Genomic DNA, 15,771 nt, shown 5'->3' on the forward strand with positions numbered 1-15,771 from the left:
CCTGGGACTCAGACTCCTTCTAGGAGTCCATCCATGTCAGGCAGCGAGATGAAGGGAGGTGGAAAGGGGAGGACACTTCTTCCACATCTCATTGGCCAGAATACAGTCACATGGCCCCACCTAAGTGCAAGAGAGGCTGGGAAATGTAGTCTTTATTCTGAGTGATCTATACAATATGGAGGCTTAGTTGTCACAGATGAGGGATGGTAATGCATTTGGAGACAACTAAGAGTGTATTCTCTCAGCTATAAATTGTAATATTAATAACAGTTCTTACTTATTACATGCCAGGCCCCGTGCTAAGTACTTGTATATGCATGATCTCATTGATAGAACTATGATTATGCCCATTTTACGTCACTGGGGAAATTAACACCCAGAGAGGTTAAGTGACTTGTTGAAAATCGCCCAGGTTTTAAGTGACAAGTCTTGAATATAGGAGGCTGTCTGATGAAATGAAGTGATGCATATAAAGCGCTGGACATACAGCAAACAGCCAATAAACATCATCAAGGATATTGATAATGATCAGTTGTTCTATCATCATTCTCTCTGACCCCCAGACTGGCCCTGCCCCCAGGACCCTCCTCCCAGCCGCCGTCGCCGCTCCCTGAAGAGGCTGGAGACAAAGAGGAATGCAGGTCAGTGTTAAAGCTGTATGTCTCCCTCCATCTCCCCAACTTACGGTATCCATCAGGGCTTAGAACAGGAGACCAAAACCACTCTATGTATTTCTAGCAGGGAGGGATCTAATAGGGGGAGTTTGGTGCTTACGAAATCATTAGATGGGCTTTTGGGGTGGAAGTTGGAAGGCTGCTTGCTGGGACTCAAGATCACCCACTTCAGTCTTGCAATCCATGAAGTATCATGAAACTGCTGCCAATATCTCTCAAAGTGCTGGTAGGTTGATAATCAAACATAAAATCATGCCCATTACAAAAACACACATAGACTGGAGCCCACCCATCAGCTACCACTGCTGCAGGAAAAGTGGTTTCTGCTTCTCTTCTATCTCCCAGATCTCTCATAAAAGCATCTCAGTGGCTGCATCTAATCCCATTCAGAATCCTAGTGCAAGGGAGTCTGGGAAAGTAGTTTTCAGATGTCTAGCCTCTGGGGTTCAGGGTGGAATGTAGACAAAAGGAGAGATAGGTCTTGAGTGTCATTGGACAATATCTGACTAAACTGCCATCCTGAAGGCTAGAATGTGGACCAGAAGAAAAGGCTTTGAGCCCGGAGTCAGAGGAAGATGGGAGGCAGCACGCAGTGTTAGAAGCATGGATTCTGAGGCTGGCATGGTGGCTCATGCCTGTAAACCCAGCACTTTGGGAGGCTAAGGCGGGTGGATCACTTGAGGTCAGGAGTTCAAGACCAGCCTGGCCAACATGGTGAAACCCTGTCTCTACTAAAAATATAAACATTAGCCGGCTGTGGTGGTGGGCACCTGTAATCCCAGCTACATGGGAGGCTGAGGCATGAGAATCGCTTGAACCTGAGAGGCAGAGGTTGCAGTGAGCTGAGATTGCACCACTGCACTCCAGCCTGGGTGACAGCGTGAGACTCCATCTCAAAAAAAAAAAAAAAAAAGCAGTATGGATTCTGGTCCCACCTCTGCCACTTGGGAGCCTTGACTCTAGGCAAATGAATTCACGTCTCTGTGGCTCAGCTTCCTTGTCAGAATCTCACCATGTGAGTTCAATATGAGCCTTCAGAAAGGGCACAGATAAGGCACTAGGCATAGAATCTACCACAGAGTAATCGCTAAATAGTGGCAAGGTGTGCATAGCATCAAGGTGAATGGGTCCCAGCTTCTTAGGTCCTGCCCAAACCTCCTCTTTCCCTCTGACTCTGGCCCACAGTGAACAAGTTTAAGACAGAGCTGGAGCAAAAGTGCTGTGAGGCTGGGCTCCGGGAGAGCCCAGTGGGGCTGTCCTGTGAGGAGAGGATCTGGCATGTCCGCCATGGTCCAGCGTGTGTGGCTGCTTTCCTGGACTGCTGCCATCTGTCTGAGACCCTGACTCGGGAGGCTCGAGAGTATCAACTGCGTCTGGGGACAAGTGAGGGGGCCATGGCAGGAGATGCAGGGTGGGGGGCTTCATGGAGGGATATAAAGTGACATGGGACAGGTTAAGGGGTGATATGGGCCATGGAGGGTTGGAGAGGAGGACTCCACAAGGAGTCTGGTGGAACATGGAAGAAACATGAAGGAGACTCCACCTCACACCTGCTCCCTCCAGCGGATGAAGAGGAGGACTTCGATGACCTCTTCTTGGATGACATGCCTGTGCGGTCCTTGTTCCCCGAGAGTTGGCTCTGGAGGAAGTTCACTCTGCCAAAGAGTGAATCGGGGTAGGACATCAGCCTCCATGCCAGAATCTGGTCCCAGGTCCTTGCAATCATCAGTGGATGCTGGTCAGGGACAATGACCCCAGCAGTGACATTGAGCCTCAGGACAGTCCCACAATTGGGAAAACATCTTAATGGATTCCCTAAAAGGATGACCCTATAGTGATGCTGTCACTAATGAGGTGACCTGATGATCCTCAATAGTGACCATAACCCCTGCATGGTGACCCCTAATCCAGAAGCTCTATCCATGCAGCACAAACTCAGTGATGTTTTCTCACTCACAACAGCATCTCCCATTACCCCATCTCTGTGAAGGTGCCAGATTCCATCACCACGTGGCAGTTTGTGGCGGTCAGCCTCAAGGCTGGACAAGGTGAGCCGCAGCAAGCCCAGTGCCAAGAGAATGGGAGTATGGTGACCTTACCCAGCCCCTCCCCCAACCGAACCTCTGCTTAAACCCAGTGTGCTCTCCTGGCTGTAGGTCTCTGTGTCTCGGAACCCTTTGAGCTGACAGTTATGAAATCGTTCTTTGTGGACCTTAAGTTGCCCTCCTCCGTGATCAGGAATGAGCAGGTCCAGATCCAAGCCGTGTTGTACAATTTCAGGGATCGCCAGGCCAAGGTGAAGCCCCAAGCCCTCAACTTCCTGCCAAAACCTCTGCTAGCGTGTATTTTATTTTATTTTTTAATGACTTTATTTCATTTTATTTATTTTTCGAGACAGAGTTTGCTCTGTCACCCAGGCTGGAGTGCAGTGGCACGATTTCGGCTCACTGCAACCTCTGCCTCCCAGGTTCAAGCGATTCTCCTACCTCAGCTTCCTGAGTAGCTGGGACTACAGGCGCCCTGCCACCATGCCTGGCTAAGTTTTGTATTTTTAGTAGAGACGAGGTTTCGCCATGTTGGCCAGGCTGGTCTCAAACTCCTAACCTCAAGTGATCCACCCGCCTCGGCCTCCCAAAGTGCTGGGATTACAGGAATGAGCCACCGCACCTAGCATATTTTATTTTATTTTTGGAAACAGAATCTTGCCCTGTCACCCAGGCTGGAGTGCAGTGACGTGATCTCGGCTCACTGCAATCTCACCTCACAGGTGCAAGCAATTCTCGTGCCTCAGCCTCCCCAGTAGCTGGGATCACAGGTGTGGGCCACCATGCCTGGCTAATTTTTAGTATTTTGGGCAGAGACAGGATTTTGCCATGTTGCCCAGGCTGGTCTCAAACTCCTGAGCTCAAGTAATCCACCCTCCTCAGCCTCCCAAAGTGTTAGGATTACAGGTGTGAACCACCACGCCCAGCCTGTTAGTGTGTTTTAGAAAAGGAAATTCGGTGTATTTTTATTCCTATGGGTCAGTGAAGTGGTGGCTCTTTTGGAAAATCTAAGGTATTCTCTTATTTAGCCAGGCATAGTGCTGCACACCTGCAGTTTCAGCTACTTGAGAGACTGAGGTGGGAGGATCGCTTGAGCCCAGCAGGTCAACGCTGCAGTGAGCTGTGATTGCACCACTGCACTCCAGCCTGGGTGACAAAGTGAGACCTTGTCTCTACAAAAAATGATCTTAAAAAAGTTAGCCAGGCTTCATGGCATGCACCTGTGGTGCCAGCTGCTCAGGAAGCTAAAGCAGGAGGATCGATTGAACCCAGGAGTTTGAGGCTGCACTGAGTTGTATTTGGACCACTGCACTCCAGCCTGGGTGACAGAGTGAGACCAAGAAAGAAAGAGAGAAAGAGAGGGAGGAAAGAAGAAGAAGAAGAACAAGAGGAAGAAGGAAGAAGAAAGAAAAGAAGAAGAAGAAGAAGAAGAAGAAGAAGAAGAAGAAGAAGAAGAAGAAGAAGAAGAAGAAGAAGAAGAAGAAGAAGAAGAAGAAGAAGAAGGAGAAGAAGAAGAAGAAGAAGGAGAGGAGGAGGAGGAAGAAGGGGGGAGGAGGAGGAGGGGGAGGAGGAGGAGGAGGAGGGGGAAGAGGAGGGGGAGGAGGAGGGGGAGGAGGAAAGAAAGAAAGAGAGAAGGAGGGACAGAGAAAGAAAGAAAGAGAGAGAGAGGAAGGAAAGAAAGAAAAAAGAAAGAAAGAAAGAGAAGAAAGAAAAAGAAAGAAAGAAAAAGAAAAGAAGGAAGGAAGGAAGGAAGGAAGGAAGGAAGGAAGGAAGGAAAAGGAGAAAAGGGGGCCAGGCATGGTGGTTCATGCCTGTAATCCCAGCACTTTGGGAGGCTGAGGCCAGCGGATCACAAGGTCAGGAGATCAAGACCATCCTGGCTAACATGGTGAAACCCCGTCTCTACTAAAAAATACAAAAATTAGCCAGGCGTGGTGGCGGGCCCCTGTAGTCCCAGCTACTCAGGAGGCTGAGGCAGGAGAATGGTGTGAACCCGGGAGGTGGAACTTGCAGTGAGCCAAGATCCCACCACTGCACTCCAGCCTGGGTGACAGTGCGAGACTCCATCGAGAAAAAACAAAGAAAGAAAGAGAGAGGAAGAAAGAAAGAAGAGAAAGAAGGGAGGGAGGGAGGGGGGAGAGAGAGAGAAAGAGAAAGAAAGAAAGAAGAGAGAGAAAGAAAGAAAAGAAAGGAAGAAGAAGGAAGGAGGGAGGGAGGGAAAGAGGAAAGAAGGGAGGAAGGAAAGAAGGAAGGAAGGAAAGAAGGAAGGAAGGAAGGAAGGAAGGAAAGTTAAACCTTCACAACAACCCCATCAGATGGGTACTATTATTGTTCTTGGTTTAGAGATGAGGAAATTGAGGCACAGAGAGGTTAAAGGGCTTGCCTGGAGTAACACAGCACATAAATGGCAGATGGGGCTCTGACTCAGGCTGGGTCTGTGGTCCTCATCACTAGGCTTCGCTGTCACCTACTCGGGCATCTCAGGGTGGGGAGGGGACTGTGACCCTAGGGTCCTGGACCACACCATACATCGATAACCCCTCCCTTTGCCTATCCTGCCCTAGGTCCGAGTGGAGTTCCCCCACAAGGAGACGCTGTGCAGTGCGTCAAAGCCAGGAGCACCATCCCGCCAGGTGGTGGTTGTGCCCCCCACCTCCTCCAAGATAGTACACTTTGTGCTTCTTCCTCTGGAGACAGGCAAAGTGGACGTGGAGGTCAAGGCTGTGGGCTACGGGGTCCAGGACCACGTGAAGAAGACACTCTTGGTCCTGGTAATGGGCACTCCCAACTCTCTAGCTGCTGGTGCAGACAGCGGGGCTTCCACCAGGTCCAGGCAGGGCATGTGGGCCCAGGATCGATAAGCAAGGCTCCTAGACGGGAGTGAGGTGAGAGAGAACAGATTTGAAAGTTCAGTCAGTTGGCTGGGCACGGTGGCTCAAGCCCGTAATCTCAGCAGTTTGGGAGACCGAGGTGGGTGGATCACCTGAGGGCAGGAGTTCGAGACCAGCCTGGCCAACATGGTGAAACTCCAACTCTGCTAAAAATACAAAAATTAGCTGGGCATGGTGGTGCACACCTGGAGTCCCAGCTACTCGGAAGGCTGAGGGAGGAGAATCGCTTAAACCTGGGAGGTGGAGGATGCAGTGAGCCGAGATTGCACCACTGCACTCCAGCCTGGGTGACAAAGCGAGACTTCTCAAAAAAAAAGAAAAGAAAAGAAAAAAAGAAGAAAAAAGTTTAGTCAGTGGACTGATGTGAGGGGGTCGGGTCACAAGCCCCCACTTCAGAGTTTTGGAGTCAGGCCTGGGTTCTAATCTTGTCTCTGCTGTGTGACCTTGGGCAACTTACTTAACTTCTCTGTTCTGAGCCTCCATTTCCTTGCTTGCAGGATGAGGATAATCATCATATCCATGAATAAACATAGAGCTGGAAAAATGACCCAGAACCAGTGTATGGCCCTATCAAAAATACTTTCTTAGGCTGGCCTTGGTGGCTCATGCCTATAATCCCAGCACTTTGGGAGGCCAAGGCAGGAAGATCGCTTGAGCCCACGAGTTCGAGATCAGCCTGGGCAATACAGCAAGACCTCTCTAGAAAAAAATTAAAAATTAGCCTGGCATGGTGTTGTGCACCTGTAGTCGCAGTTACTCAGGAAGCTGAGGGAGGACTGCTTGAGCCCGTGAAATTGAGCCTGAAGCTGAGATCACGCCACTGCACTCCAGCCTGGGCGACAGAGCAAGACCCTTTCTCTAAAAAACAAACAAACAAAAAACTTTATTTACTTAACCAACACATGTTTAACACTTAAGATATAAATGCTTAAGCATATTAACTCAGGCCGGGCGCAGTAGCTCACGCCTGTAATCCCAGCACTTTGGGAGGCCGAGGCGGGTGGATCATGAAGTCAGGAGATCAAGACCATCCTCGCTAACACGTTGAAACCCCGTCTCTACTAAAAATACAAAAAATTAGCTGGGCGTGGTGGCGGGCGCCTGTAGTCCCAGCTACTCGGGAGGCTAAGGCAGAAGAATGGCGTGAACCTGGGAGGTGGATCTTGCAGTGAGCCGAGATAGTGCCACTGCAGTCCAGCCTGGGCAACAGAGCAAGACTCGGTCTCAAAAAAAAAAAGAATATTAACTCAGTCAGGTGTGGTGGCACCCCCCTGTATTCCCAGCTATTTGGGAGGCTGAGGTGGGAGGATCATTTGAGCCTAGAAATTTGAGTCCAGCCTGGGCAACCTGAAGTCTTTTTTTCTCTGGAAAAAAAATTAACTAGGCCAGGCATGGTGGCTCATGCCTGTAATCTCAGCACTTTGGGAGGCTGAAGCAAGTGAATCACTTGAGGCCAGGAGTTCAAGCCTGGCCAACATGGCAAAACCCTATTTCTACCAAAAATACAAAAATTAGCCTGGCTTGATGGTGTGCGCCTGTAATTCCAGCTACTCAAGAGGCTGAGGCATGAGAATCCCTTGAACCTGGGAGGTGGAGGCTGCAATGAGCTGAGATCATGCCACTGCCTCCAGCCTGAGTGACAGAGTGAGACCCTGTCTCAAAAAAAAAAAAAAAATTAACTAATTCAGCCCTCCAAACAACCCTATGAGTGAGGGACTATTATTATCCCCCTTTGACAGATGAGAAAACTGAGGCAGAGAGAGGGTAACTAATTTTCCCAAGGACACACAGCTAGGAAGCAGAAGAGCTGGGATTCGAATCCAGGTTTTTGGGCTCCAGAATCTGTGCTTATCACAGCCAAGCAATGCCTCCTCTCACCATCACTGCGATTGTCATTTTGACTGTGGTTGCTGTTTTTGCTTTTGACTTATATCCTCATCTCATCCCTCAGGCAGGGGGTCAGATCCAGCAAACGTCCTATAGCATCGTCCTGGAACCCCAAGGTTTGTGAGATCTGCAGGGGACATGTGAGAGCCTGGGGCTGTGCTAGGGAGGAGGAAGGAGTCGGCATGAGGGGATATGCCTAGGTGGGGATTCCGAGCCCCAGCCCCGGGCTCTGTGCACCCTGACTTCCCCAGCCCCAGAGCCCACTTGTCACAGAAGGTTGTGGTTATTCAGGTCAGACCCAGACAAAACTGGTGCCAAGACAGGAGTTCTTGAACATGGTACCCGACACGGAGGCGGAAGTGTTCATCAGCGTTCAAGGTGCTGGGGGACACAGGGACGTGGGGAGGGCTGACACTGGGTCCTCTAAGGTCCACAAAGCACCAGGGCAGGAGGAGCCATGTGGGGCGATCAGTAAACCATGGTGGCTTAGGCATAGGCCACTCCCAGGGTGACCCAACTCCCACCCGACAGGTGACATCCTTGGTGAGACAATTGTGGGCAGCCTGACACCCAATGAGATTCAGCGGCTGCTGCGGGTCCCCACGGGCTGCCCTGAGCAGACACTGAGCTCCCTGACGCCCGTCATCATCCTGTCCCGCTATTTGGATACCACCGGCCAGTGGGGCAAGGTCGGTGTGGAGCACAGGGACCAGGTGATGAAGAATATTGTCAGCGGTGAGAGCGGGAACCCTCCTGGGGCCTCCATGAGGGTGCCTGGGGATCTCCCAGAGGGTGGCTGAGGCACCCCCAAGATTGGGGAAATCTTCATGGGACCCCCCCAGCCCCCGCCTCAGGCATTAACACCCAAACTATGACTCCTTCCCCAGACTACAACCTGATACCAATTCCCCAAGGTCATCCCCCAGCTGTGACACACCCATGGGAATTCTTCACCTGACCACTTTCCCAGGCTTCAATCTTTTTTTTTTTTTTTTTTTTTGCGAAGGAGTTTCATTCTGTCACCCAGGCTGAAGTGCACTGGTGTGATCTTGGCTCACTGCAACCTCCGCCTCCCAGGTTCAAGCCATTCTCCAGCCTCAGCCTCCCGAGTAACTGGGATTACAGGTGCCCGCCACCATGCCTGGCTAATTTTTGTATTTTTACTTTTATTTATTTATTTATTTTGAGACAGACTCTCACTCTGTCGCCCAGGCTGGAGTGCAGTGGCGCAGTTTCGGCTCACTGCAACCTCCTCCTCCTGAGTTCAAGTGATTCTCCTGCCTCAGCCTTCTGTGTAGCTGGGATTACAGGTGCCTGCCACCACACTCGGCTAATTTTTGGATTTTTAGTGCAGATGGGGTTTTGCCATGTTGGCCAAGCTGCTCTAGAACTCCTGACCTCAGGTGATCCACCTGCCTTGGCCTCCCTAAGTGCTGGGATTACAGGTGTGAGCCACCACGCCAGACCTCCAGGCTTCAATCTTATGACAGACACCCTGATTTCTCCCAAAAAGCCATCCTGCAAGAGGATGTTATACTCAGGCCCTGCCCCAGGTTACACCCCCTCAGTGCTACTCCCAGGGAACCCCAGGGAACACCCAAGCAGCAAACCCCAGAATAACCCCAGGCAGTGGCCTCTTGGTTGCACCTGTATGCTGATATTTCCCCGGGTTACAACCACACACCCCAGGGAGCAACCAGAGATGAACACCCCTAGTAACACCAACAGACCTCTGAGTTAATTGGTCCCAGGTTAGCCTCAGACTCCAACTTTCCCTCCAGGTTTTCTCAAGCAGTAATCCCACAGGTAATGTCCAGATACTGTCACTCCAATGCTCCAAGCAAACAGTAAACCTCCAGGGGAACTTCAAGTAATACCCGAGTAGCGAGGCTCAGAATACACCTGAAAGGCTGGGTGTGGTGGCTCACGCCTGTAATCCCAGCACTTTGGGAGGCCAGGGCAGGAGGATCACTTGAGCCCAGAAGTTTGAGACCAGCCTGGGCAACATAGTGAGACCCCCATCTGTACAAAAAATTTTTAAATTGGCTAGGTATGGAGGTTCGTGCCTGCAGTCTCAGCTACTCAGGAGCCTGAGTGGGAGGACTGCTTGAGCCCCAGAGTTTGAGACTAGCCTGGGCAACATAGTGAGACTTCATCTCTAAAAAAATTAGCCTGGTGTGGTGGCACATGCTTGTAGTCCCAGCTACTTAGGAGGCTGAGGTGGGAGGATAGCTTGACCAGGGAAGGGTGAGTCTTCAGTGAGCTATGATTGTACCACTGCACTCCAGCCTGGGTGACAGAGTGAGACCCAGTCTCAAAAAAATAAAAATAAATAAAAAGAGGGCTGGGCATGGTGACTCACACCTGTAATCCCAGCACTTTGGGAGACCGAGGCAGGTGGATCACCTGAGGTCAGGAGTTCAAGACCACCCTGGCCAACATGGTGAAACCCCGTCTCTACTAAAAATACAAAAATTAGCCAGGTGTGGTGACGCATGCCTGTAATCCCAGCTACTCGGGAGGCTGAAGCTGGAAAATGGCTTGAACCTGGGAGGTGGAGGTTGCAGTGAGCCGAGATCGCACTACTGCACTCCAGCCTGGGCGATAGAGCAAGACTCCATCTCAAAAAAAAATAAAAGAAAACTCCCACGTAGCACCCCTCAAGTTGCCCCATCTCCCAGGTTACATGTGGACAACACCTTCCATGATTTCTTCCAGCAGCAACTCCAAGGGTAGCATGCCCTGCCCCAGAGTCCCTGAGGTGAAAGTTTCCTGGGTTACACCCAGAGACAACTGCATCCTGGGTCCCTCAAAGTCATTCCTGAACCCTGCTCCTCACTTACATCTGGGCCCTAAACACCCCTCCAAAGTACACCTGGACAACAGTTCTCCCCTTCTAGCTTACCTCTATGTGTGACACCCCCGTGTCACCTCCAGTCCCTGCCCGCCAGGTTATTCCTGATAACACTGACTGTCCCTCAAAGCCCTGCTCTGTTTCTCCAGGCTACACTCGGATGCTGACCCACCGGAGTTCAGACGGCACCTACCACACCTCCAAGGGGAACCCAGGAAGCACTTGGTGAGGATGATCCTGTCTCTCCTGCCACTGCCACCCTGGCAGCCCTAGGGGCCAGCCTGGGGTCTGATGACCCAGGAGCATCCACGCCGTAGAGTCGCGGGGTCTTGGGGTGTCCAGTGCACGGCCCTGGGGCATTCTACACTGGCAGACGTGGGCAGCGGCGAATGACTGGGGTCCACCTGGAATGGTGTGGACCATGGTGTAGACTCCCCTGTCCCAAAGCCCCCTTGGCTGCGGTTCGCAGGTGTCACCTTCGCTGTCTCCTGACAGGCTCACAAGCTATGTATTCCGCGTCTTTGCCCTGGCCTACTCTATGATGACGACTCAAGTGCTTAGCCTGTCCTCTCTCTGTGACATGGCCAACTGGATCATCATCGACAGGCAGGCAGAGGATGGGCACTTCCTGGAGAAGGGCCCTGTGGTCATGACATCCATGCAGGTGATCACAGCCTTCCCTGCCTGGGCCATTCAAACAAATCCCAGGGACTCTGTGCACTAAGAGGGAGATTTCAGGTTCCCAATCTGTTCTTGGGCAGAATGAGAACAGGAAAGAGCTGAGGCTCAGTGCCAAGGATAACATCCCCCCCGGTTTGAACCACCTCATACTCTTGTTAGAATGTGGGTGAGGCTGGGCATATCTGGGAACCCATATCTTCTTCATCCCCACATCAAGCAGTGGCTTGCCCTGGCCCTCCTCCCTCAGGAACTGAGTCCTCCCCAGCTTGCACACCCATCCCCACCAAGAGTCCCCTCACACCAGCATCCAGAAATGTCTTTCAAATGCAGCCTGGCAGGTCTCTCCCCTGTTCAAACACCTGCCGTGGCTCACAGCTATCTTTGTCTGTATCACCTCCTAGGCCTCACCTCACCTCTCCCTTCTCACTATTCACACTTAACCACTCATGGGCTCCTCCAACTCTCCTCCAAAAAGTGCTTTTGCTGCCCTCTCTGCATGCACCAGGCCAAATTATTATTATTATTATTATTATTAATTTATTTTGAGACAGAGTTCCACTCTGTCACCCAGACTGGAATGCAGTGGCATGATCTCAACTCACCGCAACCTCCGTCTCCTGGGTTCAAGCGATTCTTATGCCTCAGCCACCTGAGTAGCTGAGATTACAGGCATGTGCCACCATATCCAGCTAATTTTTACATTTTTGTTTTAGTAGATGGGGTTTCACCATGTTATCCAGGCTGGTCTCAAACTCCTGGCCTCAAGTGATCTGCCCACCTCGGCCTCCCAAAGTTCTGGGATTACAGACATGAGCCACGGCTGGAGTGCAGTAACACGATCTCGGCTCACTGCAACCTCTGCCTCCTGGGTTCAGCCTATTGTTATTATTTTTAGGGACAGGATCTTGCTCTGTCACCCAAGCTGGAATGCAGTGGCTCAATCATAGCTCATTACAGCCTCAAACTTCTGAGCTCAAGAGATATCCCTGCCTTAGCCTCCTCAGTGGCTGGGACTACAGGTGCACACCACCATTCCTGGCTAATTTTTTTTTTTTTTGAGATGGAGTCTCGCTCTGCTGCCCAGGCTGGAGTGCAATGGCGCAATCTCAGGTAACTGCAACCTCTGCCTCCCGGGTTCAAGCGATTCTCCTGCCTCAGCTTCCCGAGTATTTGGGACTACAGGCATGCACCACCATGCCCGGCTAATTTTTGTAGTTTTAGTAGGGACGGGGTTTCACCATGTTGACCAGGCTGGTCTTGAACTCCTGACCTCAGGTGATCTGCCCACCTTGGCCTCCCAAAGTGCTGGGATTACAGGCATGAGCCATCGCCCCTAGCACTGACATGACCTTTTTTTTTTGAGACGGAGGCTTGCTCTGTCGCCCAGGCTGGAGTACAGTAGCATGATCTCAGCTCACTGCAACCTCCACCTCCTGGGTTCGAGCGATTCTTCTGCCTCAGCCTCCTGAGTAACTGGGACTACAGGCAAGTGCCACCATGTCTGGCTCCTTTTTGTATTTTTAGTAGAGACAGCGTTTCACCATATTGGCCAGGCTGGTCTGGAACTCCTGACCTCGTGATCCACCCCACCCCCCCGACCTCCCATAGTGCTGGGATTACAGGCGTGAACCACTGCACCTGGATTTTTTTTTTAAACAGAGTCTTGCTCTGTTGCCCAGGCTAGAGTGCAGTGGTGCAATCTCGGCTCACTGCAACCTCCGCCTCCTGGGTTCAAGCAATTCTCCTGCCTCAGCCTCCTGAGTAGCTGGAACTACAGGCTTGTGCCACCACGCCCAGCTAATTTATTGTATTTTTAGTAGAGACGGGGTTTCACCATGTTAACCAGGATGGTCTCGATGTCCTGACCTCATGATCCACCCGCCTCAGCCTCCCAAAGTGCTGGGATTACAGACATGAGCCGCTGTGCCCGGCCGACATGACCTTCTTATAAGGACACCAGTTATTAGACTTAGGGTCCAACCTAATCTAGTATGACCTTTTCTTAATTTTAATTACATCCTCAAAGACCCAACCAAATAAGATCACATCTTGAGGTCCCGGGTGAACATGAATTTCGGGGTCACTATTCAAGTCCAGACAGGGGATGAGGGTAGAAGCTGGGGTACTAAAGTGGTGTTTGGACCCTGAGTTGGCCATTTTCTAGCAATGGGAAGACTTTTCCACTCTGACCTCAGTTTTCTCATCAGTAAAATGGCGCTGCTGCTAGAATGCTCTGAGATGGTCTACAGAACTCAGCTTCTTGTGTTGATAGCTTTTTGTTTGTTTATTTGCTTTGTTTTGTTTTTGAGACAGAGTCTCTCTCTGTCGTCCAGGCTGGAATGCAACGGTGTGATCTTGGCTCACTGCAACTTCTGCCTCCTGGGTTCAAGCAATTCTCTCACCTCAGCCTCCCCAGTAGCTGAGCTTACAGGCACCCGCCATCATGCCCAGATAATTTTTGTATTTTTGTAGGGACAGGGTTTCACCATATTGGCCAGGCTGGTCTCAAACTCCTGACCTCTGGTGATCCTCCTGCCACAGCCTCCCAAAGTGCTGGGATTACAGGCATGAGCCACCGCACCCGGCGGATAGCTTTTGTTCGTAGGGAAGACCCCAGGGAGGCAAACCTCTCCTCTCTGTCTTCATCCCACCTCCACCATCATCCAGCCCAGAGCTGGGTACCTGGAAACTTCTCAGGGTCAGACAGGAGAGGCTGAGGAAGGCATCTCCAAGAAGCTGAGAGAATCACAGATGGGACTCTGCATCCACAGGGTGGCTACCAAGGCTCCGAGGAGGATGTATCCCTCACAGCTCTTGTCCTGATAGCCCTGAGTGAGGGAAAGGAGTTGTGCAGCCAGAAGGTAGGACCCCAGAGAGGAGGGCAGGATCTGTAAGGTCCTCTAGCCCCAGCATCTGGAAAGCTCCCCCACCCTCACGTCCCTCTGGCTCCCTTTAACTCCAAGACTTCTTTCCTCTGATCATCTCCTTCTGGCCTCTCCCTCTGACCTTCTAGAATTTGATGGTCAGCATCGAGAAAGCCCGTGGCTTCCTGGAGAGAAAACTTCCCGACATTCAGACAACCTTTGCCGTAGCCATAGCCTCCTACGCACTGGCCCTTGCCAACAGCTCCCAAGCCAACAACCGCCTGGACAGCTTTGCCAGCCCTAGTGGGTGTGGGATGCTTCTTAATCAACCTCAGTCATGGAGTGGGGAGGGGGTGATCTCAAATCCAGCAATGTGTCATTCATCACTTAGTGTTTCCTGAGTATCCACTGTGTATTAACTCTTGAGCTCAGAACCTGTGAGACCAAGGTGAGCAACACTGATAAGTTCCCTGCCCTCAAGGGTCCCACCGTCCTTGGAAGAGACAATCAGAAGATAGGCAGGTCACCATATAATTCCAAACTGAGGCTGGGAGCAGCGGCTCATGCCTGTAATCCCAGTACTTTGGGAAGCCGAGGCAGGTGGATCACCTGAGGTCAGGAGCTTGAGACCAGCCTGGCCAACATGGTGAAACGTCTCTACTAAAAATGTAAAAATTAGCTGGGCATGGTGGCGGGTGCCTGTAATCCAAGCTACTTGGGAGGCTGAGGCAGGAGAATCGCTTGCAGCCAGGAGGCAGAGGTTGCAGTGAGACAAGATCACACCACTGCACTCCAGCCTGGGCGACAAAGGGAAGCTCAAAATAATAATAATAATAATAATTCCGAAATGAGACAAGCACTGAGATGATAACACTCAAGGTGGGTGGGAGAGATGGCAAGGGGAGGGGAGTACAGGTTGGAGGCTGAGGTGAAAGATGGAAAAACACACCTGCTAGGTGTGATGGCTCATGCCTGTAATCCCAGCTACTTTGGAGTCCGAGACAGGAGGATTTCTTGAGGCCAGGAGTTCAAGACCAATCTGGGCAACATAGTGAGACCCCATCTGTAAAAATGTTTGTAATTAGCTGGGTGTGGTGGTGCGTACCTGTAGTCCCAGCTACTAGGGAGGCTGAGGCAGAAGAATCACTTGAATCCAGGAAGTCAAGGCTGCAGTGAGCTGTGATCACCCCACTGCACTCCAGCCTGGGCAACAGACCAAGATTCTGTCTCTATTTAAAAAATAAAAAAATAAAAAATAAAACTTTTTTTTTTTTTGAGATGGAGTCTGGCTCTGTCGCCCAGGCTGGAGTGCAGTGGCATGATCTTGGCTCACTGCAACCTCCATCACCTGGGTTCAAGCAATTCTTCTGCCTCAGCCTCCCAAGTAGCTGAGATTACAGGCGTCCACCACTGCGCCCGGCTAATTTTTGTATTTTTAATAGAGACGGGGTTTCACCATGTTGGCCAGGCTGGTCTCAAACTCCTGACCTCAGTGATCCGCCCGCCTCGGCTCCCAAAGTGCTGGGATTACAGGCATGAGCCACCGTGCCCTTACCAGGATGGTCTCGACTCTGACCTCGTGATCCGATCTCGGCCTCCTAAAGTGCTCAGATTACAGGTTTGAGCCACCGTGCCCAGCCAAAAAAAGCTTTTTAAGGCACACCTTCATGAAAGGCCATGGACATTTCAAGCAAAGGGAACAGCACAAGCAAACACCCTGAAGTGGAAAGAGTGCTTCGTGTTGTCAAGGATGGAAAGGTTATAAAACCTGCCCATGGGCTGGGCACAGTGGCTCACACCTGTAATCCTAGCACTTTGGGAGGCCGAGGCGGGCGCATCACTTGAGGTCAGGAGTTCGAGACAAGCCTGCTCGAC

General features: G+C 51.2%; 1 protein-coding gene across 1 annotated transcript; it reads left to right on the forward strand.

The window, feature by feature from the left end:
• Positions 1–2,278: 2,278 nt before the first annotated feature.
• Positions 2,279–14,297, forward strand: LOC116479429 (putative protein C3P1). The gene is made up of 10 exons (XM_032171532.2): positions 2,279–2,349; positions 2,637–2,722; positions 2,831–2,970; positions 5,284–5,352; positions 7,562–7,613; positions 7,789–7,875; positions 10,501–10,576; positions 10,847–11,015; positions 13,804–13,893; positions 14,046–14,297. Exons 1-10 carry the CDS (start codon positions 2,279–2,281, stop codon positions 14,295–14,297), a joined length of 1,092 nt encoding a protein of 363 aa, XP_032027423.1.
• Positions 14,298–15,771: the final 1,474 nt, after the last annotated feature.

This window comes from Hylobates moloch, unplaced genomic scaffold (assembly GCF_009828535.3).
Source record: "Hylobates moloch isolate HMO894 unplaced genomic scaffold, HMol_V3 SCAFFOLD_12, whole genome shotgun sequence".
Classification (NCBI taxonomy): Eukaryota; Metazoa; Chordata; class Mammalia; order Primates; family Hylobatidae; genus Hylobates; species Hylobates moloch.